At 44.6% G+C, this 19,699-nt stretch overlaps 1 protein-coding gene across 5 annotated transcripts in view; it reads right to left on the reverse strand.

Moving 5' to 3' along the window:
• Nucleotides 1–19,699, reverse strand: part of HMGXB4 (HMG-box containing 4) — a 740,304-nt gene that overhangs the window by 155,777 nt on the left and 564,828 nt on the right. For 3 of the 5 annotated variants that reach the window (XM_069653065.1, XM_069653064.1, XM_069653067.1), the window contains one exon: nucleotides 7,800–7,969. In XM_069653065.1, coding sequence (XP_069509166.1) covers nucleotides 7,800–7,969 — 170 coding nt within the window. Of the gene's footprint in view, nucleotides 1–7,799; nucleotides 7,970–19,699 lie in introns of those variants that run through there. The other 2 variants (XM_069653066.1, XM_069653068.1) reach the window with 2 other exon arrangements.

Raw genomic sequence — 19,699 nt, forward strand, 5'->3', positions numbered from 1 at the left:
GGTAATAATAAATGGCGAAGAGCCGAAAGATTAACTCCGCGAAATAGCGTCAGTCGACGATGGTGGAAAAAAACAATCTGAGGGACCTCGATGCGTGAAGGACCATGGGTACAGTGGACGCCGTCGTCCCTTTTCGAGTTTCAAAGACAACAACTGTAATACTCTGCAGCTTCCACTTGATGTCGGCTTAGGCACAGCATGTGATCTAAGCAGATTTCACAAGCCTCAGAAATATATATATATATATATATATATATATATATATATATATATATATATATATATATATATATATATATATGGGATACATTACTCACCGTAATCGTATTTCTGATGCTTGTATCTGCTTAGATTCACATGCTGTGCATAGGCCGACATCTAGTGGAAGCTGCGGAGTATTACAGTTTGTTTTTCGAAACTCGAAAATGGGCGTCGACACAGGGCGTGCCAGTAATACTATCCCTAGTGTGACGTCCACTGTACCCAAGATCCCTCACGCGTCTAAGATCCTCAGATTGTATTTTTTCTGACATGAGGTAGCATGAGGAGTAGCGTGAGTACAGATAATCCAAGCAGATAGACAGAAAGGTAAGACTACAAGCAATCATGTGCCTTCTCTCGGAGGGGAGGAAGGGTGGGTCGCATGTGAATCTAAGCAGATACAAGCATCAGAAATACGATTACGGTGAGTAATGCATCCCTTCAGAGGCTTGTGGAATCTGCTTAGATCACATGCTGTGCATAGATTAGCGAGCAGTACCAGAAGAAGGTGGTGGGATGTGAGAAGGGTCATGAGCAAATAAATGTCTTAGAACCGCTTGTCCCACTTGTGTATCTGTCTTGGAATGGGTGTCAATGCAGTAATGCTGAGTAAAAGTGTGAATAGAGCTCCAAGTAGCTGCTTTGCAAATGGTGTCGAGGGGAACATTTGCAATGAAAGCCAGAGTGGCCCCAATGCCTCTAGTAGAGTGGGCCCTTGGCGTAAAAGGCAGAGTCTTTTCAGAGAGTGACTAACACAGCTGGATACAGTTAATAATCCACTTCGAGATGGCACCTTTAGAGACGCAATCCCCCTCTCTGCCTGTAGCTATGGAGACAAACAGTTGATCTGTTTTCCTTAGTGGTCTTGTTTTATTTACATAGTAGAGGACCACCCTACGCACATCTAGGGTGTGTAGTTTCACCTCAGCCGAGCTTTGCGGGTTCTGGAAGAAAGGCGGAAGCTCGATGGACTGGTTTACATGAAATTTTGATATAAATTTAGGTGAGGACCTAGGGTGTGTGCGTAAAACCAGTTTGTCTTTATGGATAGTAAAGAAGGGATCCTGCACTGACAGAGCCTGAATTTCACTGACCCTTCTTATAGACGTAATAGCTACTAAGAAGGCCGTTTTATAAGTCAGGTGTTTGAGACTGCTTTTATGCATGGGTTCGAAAGGGGGGCCCATGAGCTTGGCTAGCACCACATTAAGGTCCCACCCTTGCGGTGGGTTTGAAATAGGAGGGTGAAGTCTCTTTACTCCTTCCATGAAGGCTTTAACTACTGGTACTTTCCACCACGACACCTTGCTATGGGAAGTGGTGTAAGCCGAGAGAGCTGCCAGGTGTACTTTCAGTGAGTTAAAAACCAATCCTGCATCTAGCAGGTGGAGCATGTATGTAACAATAGTGGAAGGAGTGCAATCAACTGGGTTGATTTGTATACTCTGGCACCAGATAACGAACCTCTTCCACTTGTCAAAGTAACAGTGCCTTGTGTTTGGCTTCCTAGATTCCTTTAGGATGTCCATACACCTCTGTGGCAATTTGAGGTGTCCAAACTCTATGACCTCAGGAGCCATGCTGCCAGGTTCATTGAGTTGGGTTGCTGGTGCACTGTTTGACCTTGGTGCTGGGACAGTAGGTTGTACCAGGCTGGAGGTTTGATGGGCTCGCACACCGCCATCCTGCGTAGGTGTGGGAACCACGGTTGTCTTGCCCACATGGAAGCAACTAGGACGAGCGTCATCGATTCCCTGTTCATCTTGTTCACCACTTTCCTGATGAGGAGTTGGTGGAAAAGCGTACGCAAACATCCCTGACCAGTTCATCCACAGGGCGTTCCCCTGGGAGTCTGGTTGGGGGAACCTGGATGCAAATCCTGGGCATTGTTTGTTTTAGCTTGTGGCGAATAAGTCTATAGTGGGGAAACCCCACTGAGAGAAGAGATTTTCTACGACCTCTCTGTGAAGAACCCATTTGTGTTCCTCTGGGAGGGAGTCTCTGCTCAGAGCATCCGCTAGGGAATTGAGCTCCCCTGGAACATGTTGTGATGACAGGAAGATGTTCCGTCTGAGTGCCCATATCCAGATTTTCTGGGCAAGCTTGGACAGATTTGGCGAGCGAGTCCCTCCTTGCTTGTTCAGGTAGAACATGGCTGTAGTGCTGTCCGTCTGGATTTGCACTGACAGGTTTAGTAGATGGGGCTCGAACGCCTGAAGCGCTATGAATACTGCCAAAAGCTCTAGCAGGTTGATGTGGTTCTTGGCCACTGAGTGAGACCAGAGACGATGAGCTGTGTGGTGGAGATGGTGAGCTCCCCACCCCGTCAGACATGCATCTGTAGTGACTACTGCCTGTACTTTGGGATCGTAAAAGGGTTTCCCCTTTGCGAGATTCTCTCTTGTCCACCAGTGAAGGCTTTGTACCAGTGTTGGCGAAACGACCACTAGATCGTCCCACTGACCACTTGTCTGAGACCACTGTTTCGCCAACCATTCCTGCATGGGACGCATGCGCAGGCGCGCGTGGGGGACCAGGTAAATGCATGATGCCATCATGCCCAGTAAACGCATTGCTTTGCGTACCGTTATTTGTTGACCGGACTGATAATGCGGAATTTGCAGAAGTATATTCTGAATTCTTTCTTCTGAAGGAAAGGTCAACCCCTCCTGGGTATCCAGGATTGCTCCTAGGAATTGTTTTGAGGTGCTTGGCACCAGGCTTGACTTCTTCTCGTTGATTGAGAAGCCTAATTCGTGGAGGAGGTCGATAGTCCTTTGAATGTTTGTCCTGCAAATTCCTGGGGTTTCCCCCGTTATGAGCCAGTCGTCCAGATAAGGGTACACTGGGATTGCCTCCCTGCGTAGGTGTGCAGCCGCCACCGCCAGTACCTTGGTGAATACCCTTGGTGCTGAAGCTATCCCGAAGGGCAGTACCTTGAATTGGTAGTGGCGACTGTCCCCCTTGAAGCGCAAGTACTTTCTGTGCGCTGGGAACATGGAAATATGAAAATAAGCATCTTTCATATCCAAGGTTGCCATGTAATCCCCCTTTTTTAGGAGGGGGATTACCTCTTGTAGCGTGGTCATACGAAATTTTTGGGGCTTGACATACTTGTTGGCAGGCCGTAAATCCAATACTGGGAGCATTGTCAAGTCTTTCTTTGGCACAAGGAAGTAATTTGAATAAATACCCTTGTTTACCTGGTGTCCCTGGACGAGTTCTATCGCGTCCTTTTGTAGAAGAATGGCGATTTCCTCGAGGAGAATCTTCTGATGTTCTAAGGAGTGTACTCTTTGTCGTGGAGGATGGTTCCGGGGACGCTGCAGTAGCTCTATACAATATCCCGTGGATACTGTTGACAGCACCCATCTGTCTGATGTGATCCCTTCCCAAGCCTGGGTGAAGTTTGAAATGCGTCCCCTTACTGGGGTTGCGTGAGAAGGGACCCTGAACTGAGCGTCACTGCTTTGGTGGAGGCGTGCCGCCTCCCTTGCTGGGGCTGCCTCTGCCTTTACCACGACCTCTCCTATTACCTCTGCCGTAACCCTGGGTAGACTGTTGGTTGTTGTTCCACTGTGTACCCTGCCCCTGGGAATAGTTAGATCCTCTCTGGAAATTTTGGCCGCGTGGGCGACGAAAATTACTATTCCCTCTCTGGTTAGGAGGTTTATTGGTTAACTGGCCAAGGGATTTGAGTGTCTCGTATTCGTCCTTGGCATTTTTCAGTGCGTCCTCGACCGCCTTACCAAACAACAGATCGGCTTCCACCGGTTTGTCTAACAATGATGCCTGAGTTTCTGCCTTAAAACCAGACTGCCGTAACCACACATGTCTCTTGATAACAGTACCTTCTGCTATCAATCTGCCTGCGTTATCCGCGGCGTCGAAGGTTGCTTTCAAAATGCAACCAGACACGGCTCTACCCTCTGCGGAAATCTGAGCTAATTGGCCCTTTAACGGTTCAGGAGCAGAGGCTATGAGAGCCGCGACTTCCTCCCACTGATGGCAGTTGTAGCTGGCCAACAGGGTGGTAGAGTTAGCAATCCTTGCTTGATAGGCGGACGTTGAGGCTACCTTCCTGCCGAAACCGTATAGTTTTTTGCTCTCCTTGTCGGGAGCAGCTTCTGACGAAGACAAAGGTGTTCGAGCCCTCTTACGAGTGTTGGTAACAACTAGGGAGTCTGGCTTCAGATGCCCTCTTATATAGAGAGGGTCAGACTGAGCTACCCTGAAAAGTTTTTCAACCCTGGGATTGACTGCTCTGGTGAGGTTTGGGCTCACCAGGGACGGATCTATTCTCCGCTGAATGGATTTAAGGATAGGGATGGTCTGGGCAACCGGCCTCCTTTCTCCCACTAACTCTTCTGCGAAGTCCCTTTCCTCCTGTACACCGTGGGTGTCAATGTGGAAATGTTCTGCTGCGCGAGCGAGAACCTCATTTAGGAGGGTCTGATTATCGACCGGGGAGTCGGTAACCGGGGCTTCGTTCTCTACCGGGGAATCTACTCTGTATGTTTCCGGGTTATCCTCTTCTTCTTCCTGTTCCTCATCATCCCCATAGTAGCCCGTCCCGGTTTGTTCTTCTATCATACCAAATTCTTGGTCTCCACAAAAGGAAGCCTCTTCTTGATAACGTGAGTATGGTGTTGCGTAAGGTTGTACCTCGAAGGGTTCAGACCTCATCGGGGTTTCAAACCGGGCCTTCTTACTCGGGGGGGATAGGATCAGTAGAGCCTGAGGGTGTGGCCCCTTGTGGATCATACGAGAGGAAATGTTCTGGATTTTTATCATAAAAATCAGCCAAAGAAGATATTCTTGACATGACCCTATCTATGTCTTCACTGGACCATTTTTTGGAACTGGGAATGACTCTCTCAGCAAGTCTATGGGATTTATCTTGAGTAGCTTTGCTGGTTGTGGACCTACCAGCAGACCTGGGCTTGTCTGTCTGTTTAGGGGGGGTGGAGTGTTTCACAGGTGTGGAAGAATGTACAGGTAGTTTCTTCTGCTGTTTTCCCCCCACCCCGTGCGTAGAAAAATGTTTTCCCTGTCCCTTAGTGGCTCTGGAGTTTTTCGACGCCTGGCGTCGAGGATCGGGAGAGGTGTCCCTGTCCTTCGAGCGTGGGGCCTCGCTGGCTTTAATTGCGGGCTCCGCCTCCTGGAGCGCGGCCTGGGGGTGGAAGTCGTCTTCGTCTTCCGACGATCGAACTTCTGTTAGCCTAGGGAGCGAGGCACTCTTGGCAAGAGTGGATGATTGCCTGGAGTCATGCGGCGATCTTGATAGAGAGCACCAGAGGACACCGAATCGGACCGTTGTGTCTGTTCCTCTTTCCCGAGAACTCGACGTCGGCGAGTCTCGGTTGGACTTAGTGTGTTTAGTGTGTGTAGTATGTGAAGCGCTTGCGTCGCCGGGGGTCTTCCCCATAGCCGCCCTGCCGGACGACCTTCCGAGGTCTGGGACCTGCGCTCGGCTGTCTTTCGACGCCGTAATGCCCTCGCCGTCCGAAAGTACGGCGTCGCTGCCATCGCTGAAGGCGCCCTCCGCTGCCATGGCCGCCTGCCTGGCGTGGTGGGCCCAAAGCTTCGTCGAACGGTCCTTAAGTGTCTTAGGTTTAAACCTACTACACGCTCTGCAGTTCGCTTCGGGGTGGTCCCTCGGCAAGCAGAGATTGCACGTGGCATGCCTGTCGACCCAAGGGTATTTGCGGTTGCACTTGGGGCAGAATTGAAAAGGGGTACCCTCCATACGCACCTTGAGGCAGCGGGCTGTTAAGTGTAGGAAATGTATAAGGTGTACCTATATACCAAGAGTGTAGAGTATGTACCACCCCCCACTCTCCCTACTTGCAGGGCCGAGTCCAGCGGCCTACCAGGCCCGGGCCGAGGCCAGCAGCCTTCCGAGGCCCAAATCCGTCGTGCAGCAGCCGACGGTCGATTTCTTCTCCAGCCGGCGTCGAGTGTCAAAGTTTGACGTTGGGGTGGGGAAGGATGTCAATAGATTAATAATTTTAAATTTTAGCAAAAGTATGGCTAAGGCCAGGGGACTCCGCAAGATGCTTCCGACCAGTATGGCGGAAAAAAACAATCTGAGGATCCTAGACGCGTGAGGGATCTTGGGTACAGTGGACATCACACTAGGGATAGTATTACTGGCACGCCCTGTGTCGACGCCCATTTTTGAGTTTCGAAAAACAAACTGTAATACTCCGCAGCTTCCACTAGATGTCGGCCTATGCACAGCATGTGATCTAAGCAGATTCCACAAGCCTCAGAAATATATATATATAACCTATATTTGTATATAACCTTAGAGTGTACATGTGTTTCTTTGGACCCTATGTATGCTACAAGTTCTTTGTACCTTCCTACAGCCCTCTGCTCCCTCCAAAGATCAGCCAGGTTGCTCTGCAATTGCTACCCTTACCTTAAGTGGTACAGGCCTATACTAGAAGCTAGCGTTCTGTATGCTGGCGTTCTGTATTGCCAAGTAGAGAGTCTTAATAATGCCTAAATAGTGGACTTCAGAAAAACTACCTAAAACATATACGCAGCAAGCATCACAGCAGAGTTTGGGAGCACCAGTAAGCTTCCTAGAGAAGTAATTATTAAGCTTTTGAAGGCAGACCGTAGTTTGATGTCCCCCTGAAAACAATCCTGCATAAGGCAACTGCCTTGGTTTCATACATGCGCAGCATCATCTCAATAGGTCCCCCCTATAGCCTGGTCCACTCTTATAGCCTGCTTCTCTGATGTTAATTATTAAGTTGATCAGAGAAGCGGACACCCAGGTTATCATAAACTTGAACTTTTTCATAATCCCTCCGCCCAAAACAAAAGATCTAATGTCTTGCTGTAGATTATTTACCAAATACCAGGACTACTGGCTTTCTAGAGTTGACAGACCAGCCTCTATCACTCATATAGGTTGTGTATGTATTGATGAGTTTTTGTATTGAATTTGCATTCCTGGCTAGGAGCACACTATTAATAGCATATGGCAGAATGGATATTTTAAGTCAATTTATTTGTGAAACATCAGCAAATGTATCACACAAAGTCTGATGCAATGAGCTTGTGAATAAATTAAACAGGAGGGGGGCAAGGACACAACCATGCTGCACCACCCTCCTTATTTGAACTGGGGAAATAACTCGGCCTTCGCTATCGAACGAAAGCACAATTATTCTTATGGAGATAGAAAAGGATTCATAGACGGTCCATCGAAACTCCCATTACGGCCAAGACTGACCATAGTTTGAGTATTATTGACAAACTAATCCCTGCTTAGGAGGGAAGCCAACTCCTAAGCAAAGTGCTGTGCCAACATATGTTCTATGATAATGAGCAAGCTAGCTAATTGTATGTACAAGTAGCTTGCAAATCACTTTTGTACAAAGAGGTAAGCACAATTTGTCTCAGCCATCCCATGGCTGATGTCTCATTTTGCAACAAATCTACCCCACATTAAACTGTGCTGATTCCTCTAACATGGAACCACAGTTCTCAGACAGTATCGCTTCATTCTCAGATCGTACCTCACCCACCTCGGTTTCCTGCAGCCGGTGCCCGATTAGGCTCATGGACTCTCCAAGGAGCTGCAGGTGGGCTGCCACATCAATGGGCTGTGTCTCTGGTGCTTTCACTGGTGAGGAAGAGAGTGCCAGTAGGCTTGAGGGTGACTTCTTGTGGGGGGATGTGGAAGAACCTGGAGAGGAGACAAATAGAAGAGAGAAAAATAAGTCCGGAAATGAAACAGACAAGACAGGTCAGTGTGTTGAAGGCCATATGCCCATAACTTCTGCAGGGTAATTTGCAAGGTTTACTGCACCTAAAGCATCTGGTAAGTTTGCCTATGTCTGGTATATGTAGCCTCTCTATCACCAGTATGGGGAAATATATATGTGCCTTGTCATCTCCTGCAGGGAAGCTGAAAGAATTACACATATTCATATGTTGCTAATATGGTAAGAGTATGTGGGGTGCATATCAGGTATTGTCTGCCTAGGACCACGAAGTCTGTTATCTCCAAGTAAGGGTTGCCAGAATGACACCCTGTGGTAGGTTTCTATGATGGGACGGCTGGGCTGTGGTGAGATATATATTTTGTTACTTCGACTAAAAATGCACAACCAAACTGTCTACTTTTGTTTTAAAGTATTTTAAAACAAGGGATACCTCAGACAACGCACAGTTGCAGTCAACTTCCAAAGGATTATTAGGAATCGAACTAAGTAGGCAACAAACTAAACTGTATCAAACTATTTTTACAGATTGGCTCTGACACTAAAAACACAGGCTGCCCGAATAATGATCTCTAATCCTCAACCCTCCAATAACCTCCCCCCAACCCCCGGCTTCCCCAAGCCCACTTAAGATACAGGCTTCCTCCAACTCTTGCTAATGTAAATGCATACCCCCTGCAATTTTGTGATCGGCAAACATCATGCTGTACGCATTGTACGATGAATCTGTGATTTAGACCCTATTCCATCACCCTATAGAGATCGTATGGTGCGTGAAGTACTGAAACATTAACCATCTAGTGGTAAATAAGGGAACAAGTCAAATTAGATTTTTCCTACTAGGCTTTAAGTGTGTCCTGAGTCCATTGAAGTCACAATGTTAGAAGTGTTGGAAGAATGCAGCTTTTTGCCCTTGGAGTTTAACTCAAAATACTCATGGAAATACAATAACGGGACCATCGAATTAGTCAGTAAGTCAACTTTCCATAAAAACCATGTCTATAAAGACAAAGTTGTACCCAAATTCCTATATAGGATGGGCGGGACCCTAGAATTCCTAGAAGGTCTTTCTTGGAAGTGTTGTTCTGATGGAAATCATGCAGCACCCATGACTTGGATTCTGGATTCAGGGCTACATTCTGTGTGAGCTAAGTTTAAGGTGACCTGCCTTTGTTTGGCGTTTAGAAGGAGTACCCGTCGGGCTGATTCGCTTCCATGTTGATTTATAGGGCTATCAGAGGTTTGTCACCAAAATAACTGACTTATCTGCTGGAATGCACAAAATGGTTCCGTAGATCTAGCGATAGTAAACACCTGGCCCCTCCAATACAAATTTTGCTGATTTTCCTTTTTGCAAACAATGAAAAACAAAAAAGGCATCAGTTATAACGGATACTCGATTTTAATCAAAATCCCAAAGGGAGTGTGCATTCTATAAATGCAATAGGACAGGGACCTCAGTGTGGAACGGGAGGATGGAATACGCGATTGTTATATGCATCCGGATGATAAGCAAGTTTAATTGAAGTGCTGAAATGCTAATAAAAATGTATCTAAAATATTGTTGGTTGAACTTAAAAGGGGACCCGAAAAACAAAAATCAAAAAACTAAATGTAGTCAAGAAAATATTTAGGAACATGTAAAAATAAATTGTGCTCTTTTACCGCAGGGTGATTTAAGGAACAACATCCCCAAATGGAAAGATATCCACTTGATCTCCCACAGTGACATGTTTTGAGAAATATTTTCAAATTGTGCATTGGCCCGGTACCAGAATGGATATACTTAGGATCTGCACATGGAATTTATACAGAATAGTGTTAACATAGGCTTTTCAAGTAAGAAAAGAAACACTCCAACATGCATTCTTTGGGTACCCCCGTTTCAGCTGGGAGACAGAAAATGCTTATTAATTCTCAGTTTCAGGAATTGTCAATTATGACTTCAAAGAAGGTGCTAGAATTTATTTTATGTGTAATGCCAACTTGTTGTGCATATGTGCATCATTACATTCAGCACCCATATTCTGAGACTGGAGATTTAAAAAGCTACATAACATGCATGGTTTGCAGTCACAATGTATGAATTTTGTGGATAATATGCTAGGAATGATTTACTTTTTGCTGCTTTCCCTCCATAGACATCAATGGGACACTACGTTTTTGCTATTGCTTTGGACCTTTCCTGACCTTTGGAGGTTAGGTGAAGCCCTTTTGTTCCACTCAACTTGCTAAACTCATCTTTTTAGGGGACACTATTTAGTCGCTATGGCCATCAGTGCAGGACAATAGTAAAGTTGTTTATTATTCCTGCACACATCGCCTTCTGTGAAGTGTGATAGGGACATGTGTCCCTGTAACTTTGTTTTTAGAAACTTTGTGATTAATTGCATGATGTGTCCAGGATGGGCTGATGGCAATGGATACTTTTATAGCATTTTCTTTTTTATAGTCTTGTGCACTTTTACATTTTATTACTTATTGCTGACTAGAATACCATACATTGTAAAATGGCTGTGCCACAACATTTTTGCCTGTCCATTGGCCATCTTGTTTTTTGGCCTTTTGCTGCCCTAGAGTGGCCAGGCTTTCCATATATGGTAAGCCAGAGTTGAGACTTGGGTCTCTGCAGAACCTCGGTTTACGGAACAGGAAGCATTTCCCTGAAGTTGCAGCTCTCCACCAAGAAGAGGGGCCTTGCAGGACCAGTTTCTTGGTTTACGCCACGAGGGTCGCTGTTAAGATGGATTTCCAAAATCCACCATACAGATACAATGATTCATTAGGCCTTTAAAATAAGCACTAAGCACTAAGCAATGATATATCTGTGGAAATATTAAGTTAATGTAAAAAAAAAATATATCATACATTACCGCAACCGTATTTCTGATGCTTATATCTACTTAGATTCACATGCTTTGCATAGGCAGACATCTAGTGGTTGGTGCAGAGTATTGCATGACTTGTTTTTGAAGTTCGAAAGAAGACGTTGACTGAGCGTGTTTGTAATACTATCTTTAGTGTGACATGTACTGTACCCATGACCCCTCATGAGTCAATGACCCTCAGATGCTTTTGCTTCTGGCATGAAGGAGCATTTGGTGTATGCGTGAGTACAGGAAAGCAAGAAGGTATAACAAGTTATGTACCTTCAACTCCAAGAAGGGAGGAAGGGTGGGCGCATGTGAATCTAAGCAGATTCAAGCATCTGAAATACGATTACGGTAAGTAATGTATGCCTCTCTGAGGCTTGTGGATCTGCTTAGAATTACATGTTTTGCATAGACTAGAAGCCAGTACCTGGAGAAGGTGGTAGATTGTTAGAAGGTACAGTGGCTTGCAAATGGCATCTAAAGGTGCATTTGCTATGAATGCTAGAGTAGCTCTTGTGCCCAAAGTCGAGTGTGCGCTGGGTGTGAAATCATTTATTTATTGTGCACTAAAGCCCATAGGCGACAAAGCACAATACCAGAGCGCCAGAACAGACCAGGGAGAGGTAAAAGAGCAAAACCAAAATTCAGATTCAGAGCAGAGGATATAATTCAGTCAATCAGGGAATTGCTTTATGTAAAGAATTCAGAGAATAGGAAAGTTTTACATTTTTTCTTGAAGGATAGGAGCGAAGATTCAGACCACATGGAGGTAGGAAAAGTTCCACATCGCACGTGCTAAGGTTTGAAATGATTTCCCGGCCGTACGAGTGAGCTTGGTGCATTTGCAGATCATAAGATGTTGAGACCCTGAGCGCAGTTCACGGGTTGGTTTGTACCACTTGAGACGCTCTGAGATATTCCGGCGAATTGCCATATAGGCATTTTTGAGTTATCGTTAATGGTTTGAATTTATTATATTGGGAGATAACGCCGTTTTTTTAGCACTTGTGAGATGTGCTCACGGTGACCCGTGTGGGATATTATTCTAGATGCAGTGTTTTGCACTACCTGTAGTCGGGCTATTCCATATCCTGGGGTCCCCAATAGCAATGCAGTGCCATAATTCAATTTGCTTCCTGTAATTGCCTTGGCAATAAATGCAGCATTATAACTGGTGATGAATGGCATAATCTGCTGAGCAATCCAATATAGTAATGGCAGGCACTGACTGTAGATGAGATGTGATTTATCATGCTCACATTTAAGTTGACAGTAACACCTAATGATTTAGCTTTCCTTAAGATCGGGATAAGGTGTTCGTAAATAATATGTCTTTCTAATCTTTCTTGACATGGCCGGTATAGCTAGTAGAAGAAGCTCTGTTTTTTGCTCATTAAGACAGAGCCAATTGTCTTGCACCCAGACACTGACCATTTCAAAGATTTAATTCAAGAACAGGGTGTCAGCATCTTTATTCCCAGATGAGGTAAGCAATAACTGAGTACCATCGACACCATTGTTAAACAGAGTACTGTTGTCAATCAACAAGTCTTGTAGTGGCTTGAAATACAAATTGAACAACAGGGGCGATAAACACACTCCCCGTGGGATTCCTTGTGTAATGGAATATATGTCCGATGATGCTTGACCCAGCAGTAATTTAGTTGTCCTATTCCGTAGAAAAGAATCGATCCAATGGAACGATTGTTGATTCAAATTAAGAGATGTTGACAGTCTTGCTAGTAGGATGTTATGATCCAAAACCTCAAAAGCAAAAAAGCAACGGACAGGTCTAAAAATATCAAAAGTCTGAGCTTGCCTTTGTAGAGAATGTCAAATATATTAGATTAGACATACAACTTTGATGTTTCCGTATTATGGGACAGACGAAAACCTGATTGATATTTCCCCAGGAGGTTATGGGAAACCACAAATTGTTGTATTGTGAGTAATCCTGTCCAATATTTTGTATGCATTTGACAATCTATCTGGAAATAGCTAATTTAGAGACCTGATCCCCCCCCTCTCTTCGCGTGGCTACAGAAACAAAGAACTGATCTGTTTTTCTCAGTGGCTTTATTTTGTTCAGGTTTTACATAACAGCTCTCCTAACATCTTAAGTATGGAGGCTTTTTTCTGCTGAATTAGTTGGGCTTTGGAAGAAAGATCTATGGATGGGTGACATGGAACTTTGAGATAAATTTAGGAGAGAAACGTGTGTTCTTAGAAATACTTTTGTATGGATCTGGAACTGAGAGGGCATGCAGTTCACTGATCCTTCTTATGATGTAATGGCTACAAGAATCGCAGTCTTGTAAGTGAGATGTTTAAAACCGGCTTCATGCATTGGCTCAAAAGGGAGACCCATGAGTTTAGAAAGTACAACGTTTAAGTCCCATCCGGGACCTGGACTTAAAATTGGTGGATGTAATCTCTCAACCCCTTCCTTAAATGCTTTAACCTCTGGTCATTTCCACTATGACACCTAACATTGAGAGGTGGTGTATGCTGAATGAGTTGCTGGGTGAACCTTCAGGGAATTAAAGACTAACCCTGAATCTAAAATGTAAAGCACATAGTGTACTATATGTGAAGGTGAGCAGTCAATGGGGTTGATGCTGCATGTTCGACATTTGTTGAACTTACAGTATCTTGTGTTGGGTTTATGTGCCTCCTTCAAGCATCCTTCACATCTTTGTGGAAAGTTTAAATATCCAAACTCTATGTCTTCAGGTGCCAAGCTGTCAAGTTCAGTGTTTGAGGACATGGATGGAGTGTTGTCCCCTGATGTTGAGATAGCATTTTGTAAGGTCACACTAGCTTGATTGGTGAGTGAAGAGAAATGTTGAGCAGGTTTGAAAACCATGGCTGCCGTGCCCACATTAATGCATTCAAGATAAGATTGACTTGTTACTGGTGCATCTTGTGGATTATTTTGCTTAGAAGTGGTTTTGGGTGAAAAGTGTATGCTAATCTCCCTGACCAATCCATAGAGTGTTCCCTTTCAACCCAGTCTGGGGATACCTGGATGTGTAGTTTGGGCATTGTGTATTCTCTTGTGTGGCAAAGAGATCTATGTCTGACTACCCCACTGTCTGAAGATGTTGTGTAAAATATCTGCATGTATTTGCCATTCGTGCTCTGCGGGCAGCTGTAAACTTCTTCTTAAGTCGTCTGCCAGGGGGTTGTGTTTTCCTGGAACATGTCGAGACAGGAGGAATATGTTGTGGCAAAGAGACCAATTCCAAATTTTCTGAACTAAGTTGGACAGACTTAGAGAGTGAGTCCCTACCTGTTTTTTATGTAGAACACAGCAGTAGTGCTGTCTGTGAGGACTAAAACTATTTTTCCTGCTAGTTGATGTTGAAAAACCTGAAGTGCTTTGAAGACTGCCAGCAAATCTAGCAGGTTGATGTGGTTTTTTGACATTGACCATGTCCACATGCTGTGTGGGGTTTGATAGAGATAATGTGCTCCACACCCTGAGAGTCGGGCATCTATTGTAAGAGTGGGGTGCACTGCTGTGTTGCAAAAGGGTCTCCCCTTCAACATCTTTTCTTCTGTCCACCACTGCAGGGCTTATATTAGCGATTGCAAAAGGACCACTAGATCGTCCCACTGACCGCTTGCTTGAGAGAAATTGTTTCGCTAGCCACTCTTGCACTGGACGCATGCACAGACGTGTGTGTGGCACAAGGTATATACATGAAGTCATCATCCCAAGAAGGTGCATTGCCTTTCGTACGGCTATCTGACGACCGGCTCATAATGAGGGATGTTTTGTACTCTTTCGTTGGAGAGGAAAACTAAGCCTTCGTGTGTTCGAATCAATGCGCACAGGAATGGTTTTACTTGGCTGGGGACTAGACTTGATTTTTTTCTCGTTGATGGAAAACCCCAATAAGAACAAAAGGTTGATTGTGGCTTGTGTGTACTTTTGGCACATTTATGGCGCGTCTCCTTTTATGAGCCAGTCGTCTAGATAAGGGTACACTGGGATGGATTATAATCTTAAGTATGCTGCTACTACTGCCAGTACCTTGGTGAACCACCTTAATGTTGAGGAACTGCCAAATGGGGGGACTTTGAACTGGTAGTGTGTGTTTTCTATTTGGAAGAGCAAGTATTTTCTGTGCTCTGGCAACATTGAAATATGAAAGTATGCAACTTTCATATCCAATGTTGCCATGTAATCTCTGTGATTGAGGAGGGATTACTTCTTGAAGAGTTGTCATTCGAAACATTTTTGGTTTGACATATGTGTTGGCTGGATGTTGGTCCAACACAGGGCACATAGTTAAGAGGAAGTACACTAAATAGATACCCTTGCTTACTGCGTGAGGTGGGACAAGCTCTATTGTGCCTTTCTGTAGTAGAGACCACCTCTGCTTGTAGAAATCGTTGATGCTCCTGCAACATCGTCCTGCGTCTTGGAGGATGATGTTGGGGTTTTTCTACGAACTCGATGGAGTAACCCTTGTACATAGTTCACAGCACCCACTGGTCTGACGTGATTCCTCCCATGCATGGGTTAATAGAGAAATCAGACCCCCTACTGGAGAGACATGGGAGGGAACCTGAATGGGTGTGTCATTGTTTAGGGGCTGAAGAGCCTCTAGTGACTGCAGTCCTACTGCTATCTCTTCCTCTTGTAGTTGCCCACGGGTATTTGACATTGCAGGACGGGCAAAACGTAAAGGGCGTCCTCTCCATAGCGGAGTGAGAAGCGACAGCAAGACCAGAAGGGAAAAGATGGGGGGGGGAGAAGGAAATTAATTCTACAAAGAATCAAAACCCCGGGGCCCCACTCTCCCTACTGTATAGGCCTGGCCGGAGGGCCGAGGCCATGCGGTCGACAGCGGTGACCGAAGCACCAGACGCCGAAATCTGTAGTTGTCTCCGGCGTAGAATGCAGAAGTAGTCATCGATGATAAGGGGTCGAAGATTAAACAACCAACGGTCGTGGGCAAAGAAATAATAGTTTTTGCAATGTACAAGCTCCGCATAGGGCGACCAGCTAGCTCTTGCCATAGTTTACCGTTTTGTTCCTTTCTGCATATGTACACATTTTGCAATTGTTACATTTCACAAAACCATTTTTATTTTTTATTTGTTCTATTGTCTAACCGGTTATCCGACACAACCCTAGATTCTGTCATACTGGGTGATATCAGATCCGAAAGTACAGAAGTGTGCAACACAGTTATATCAGATTGAGACACACTATGATGTAGGTAGAGTGTGTACTTAGAAGCACCCCTGTGCTCTATTAACTATGAAGCCTACTAGGCAGGACATGGCAAGACATATTTGAACATCACTAGATGTTCACTTACGTGATGATTTTTATTCCAATCGCGTTTCTTTCCTATGCGTCACTTAGTCCAGTAGATAATAGGCACTTTTTAAGCACAGAAGCACTTTGCACATCTGCAGATGAGTGGTGTTTGGAAGCACATTAGCACTTTATTATGGCAAGTTCAGAACATGCACTCCAAAGCACAGCAGCACTTTGCAGAGAATTGGCGATAGACTTATAGCCCACTTGGGCAGGATGTATTTTGTCATTATCAGTCAGTTTTTCTTAGTGCAATATTGTCTGGTTGCAGTTATAGCACCTAGAAGCACGAAAGCCCTTTATGTATTTATGGACAGTTGGTAACAGACTGGCAGCCCACTTGGACAGGACCAATCATTATATCACCAGCTATTTATGAATTTAAGAAAGAGATCAGAGAAAATATTAAATGGTACGGTGGGTATCTTTCTCCGATTTTAAATAAATTTTACTTCTCGACGCATATGATTTGGCTCGAGAGGTTTACAGTTCTTAAGCCGCGGCCATGGAGGATTGACTGCAATGGTTTTAATATCTAAGTTGGGATATTTGACGCAGAACGTTACATCAGATTAATATCCCATCAAGGGATGATAAATGTGATAACATCGATTAAGGTTGAGAATTAAAAGGTATTCCACCTATAGTCATTGTTTAAGAGCCATAATAAACTAGCCAAAGATGGCCACCTGGAATTCGTCAGGAAGGATGGCTTTGTAACAAAGGTCACATGACCGCGCATAGGAGGTTCCCTTAATATGGTAAAAATAAAAAAAGCCTGTAATGGTTAGGCTGTAAAGATTTGCCTGAGGAAGTCCCTGAGCAGGGATGGAACATGTGGCAATGAATCAGCGGTTTTTAGGACTTTGAAACCAGTTTGTAAGTCTGTGCTGACTAATATGTGTTCACATGATTTGGAATTTAACAAAGAATAAAGATATCTTTTAGCACTAAGCATTGGGGATCGAGTGTTTTGTTCATTTTGGCTGTGCCTGAAGTGTTTGTCACTGACAGATGATTTTCACTAGAAGCATAGCAATGGTTGATATATATACATATATATATATATATATGGGCTTTGTCTTTTTTGGTATCCATAGTATCAAAAAATCATCCAGAGGGGGCAATCGCGAGTTACAATTGTGAAAATTGGAGACCAAGTGTACACTGGATTTTGAAACAAAGAAACCTCAAGGACATAATCTGGACAAGGAACTATACACATTACTAGGAACGTGAAGATTGTATTGATATCCAAGTCCAACTTCCTTGTCTTCGCAATGTCTTTTTTTCTCATGGAATTTTGCTCAAATTTGAGTTGAGAAATACGCCCCTTTAGTCCGCTCTCCTCATCGGTTTGATTTAGAGTTTTGCCTAGCTCCTTTCTCTCTGCGCTTTTTTCTTTGTTCTTCAAAATTTCAATTATGGTGGCTTGTTTCCTGTATGTTTTTCTTGTGTGCGCTTTTCCTTCTTGCTATGAATTATGAACACATTTTTGAGAAATGTAGTCATATTCTTGCTGACTTGCATGCGTATCCATTGATTGATACAATCCTTTATATATGTATGTCTGTATCTAGTTTCCGTTCTAGGTTAGCACTATTGAGTATTCTTCTTTTAAGGGTCTTTGCTGGCATGGGCATTTGATGAATAAATGAAATCATATTTGCTCCTCATGATAAAACTTCTGTCGCTTGTGCGATAGGCCTCGGACCGGGAATGGCTTCTTGGTTAAATCATTTTATTGGCTTATGTGATAGTATTGCAAAGGTGCAGGGGCAAATCATATATGAGATGGGATACATTACTCACTGTAATCGTATTTCTGGTGCTTGTATCTGCTTAGATTCACATGCTCTGCATACTCCGACATCTAGAGGAAGTCCCAGATTATACAAGATTTGTTTTCGAAAACAGAAAAAACGGACGTCGACAGGGGGTGTTTAGTAATACTATCCCTAGTGTGACGTGTACTGTACCCATGGTCCTTCACGCGTCGAGGTCCCTCAGATGAACAAGTTACTTACCAAACTATGTTCCTCCAACGTATTCCTCATCTATGACATGTAATGTCCACAGTTGTGCTGCTTCGGAAACTTTTTCGGCAGAGGGTGCCCATGCGTCTATGGCATCGGGTCGATGTCCCTCGAAGGCCTCCATCGAGGGTGATGTCATCGGATGTTATAAGTAGCACGCACGGCGCCCGTAGCCTCAGTTCATGTTTTTTCCCCCTCACGTGTGGCACACATGCCCAGAACACAGCATCGACTGCACTTAGCCTTGCGGGACGTATCCTGTAAAAGGTATGGGAAATTCTTTAGAGGGGTAGGCTGGGAGGGCGATGAGGAATACGTTGGAGGAACATCCAGTCGAAAGAACGTTACCAGTTTGGTAAGTAACTTGTTCTTCGTATGGATTGTGTCCTCCAACGTATTCCTCATCTATGACAGACTCCCAAAGCAGTAATGATTGGAGGAGGGAAAGAATTTAGACATACCCAATTAAATGGCAGAGTAGAGCACTGCCTTACCAAAGGCAACATCCTGAGGATGGGAAGTATCCAGGGAGTAATGCTTAACAAACGTGTGTATAGAAGACCATATTGCAGTGTCACATATTTTTCACTGGCACACCCCTCTGGTGGTCTGTCGAAGTAGCAATGCCCCTGGTGGAATGAGCCCATAAACCCTCAGGAGGGTCCTTAGCAGCCAACCGGTAGCATTCCGAAACAGTGAGGATAATCCACCTAGACAAGGTCTGCTTAGAAACAGCCTGTCCTAAACAGTGTCCAGTATACCCCACAAAGAGCTGGTCGTCCACTCTGAGTTTGCCCATTCTGGAGAGATAAAAGCTCAAAGCTCTTCTAGGATCCAACGTATGGAGCCTTTCCTCTTCCTTACTTGGATGAGGATAGAAAGTGGGGAGTACCACCTTCTGACTTAAATGAAATTCAGACACAACCTTAGGAAGAAAGGACGGACGTACTCTCAATACAACCCTGTCCTTGTGGAACAAAGTAAAGGGTGCTTAGAAGATAGTGCCTGCAACTTGCTCACTCTTCTAGCAGATGTAACTGCAACTAAGAAAACAGTTTTAAGTGTCAACAACCTTAAAGGGCAAGAGTGCAATGGTTCAAAAGGAGCACCCATCAGAAATTTTGGAACCAAATTAAGGTCCCAGACCGGCACCTGAAACAGTGCCGGCGGGAACACATTTGTGAGACCTTTTAAAAACTGAGTGATCAGTGGAATTTTAAAATAAGAACATTCCTCTGAAGAGCGCTTAAAGATAGACAGTGCTGCCAAATAAACTTTAATGGTGCCCACCTGAAGACCACTGTGGGCCAAAGAAAGCAAGAAGGAGAGAACCTCCAGAATCGAACACTGAAAATGATCCATATTCTTTCCTCTGCACCAGTCGCAAAACGTCCGCCAAAGGCAACCATACAGGGACTTTGTCGCGTGCCGCCTAGCTGAAAGCAA

The sequence above is a fragment of the Ambystoma mexicanum genome, chromosome 3q, assembly GCF_040938575.1.
Source record: "Ambystoma mexicanum isolate Mex_15411 chromosome 3q, UKY_AmexF1_1, whole genome shotgun sequence".
Taxonomy (NCBI): Eukaryota; Metazoa; Chordata; class Amphibia; order Caudata; family Ambystomatidae; genus Ambystoma; species Ambystoma mexicanum.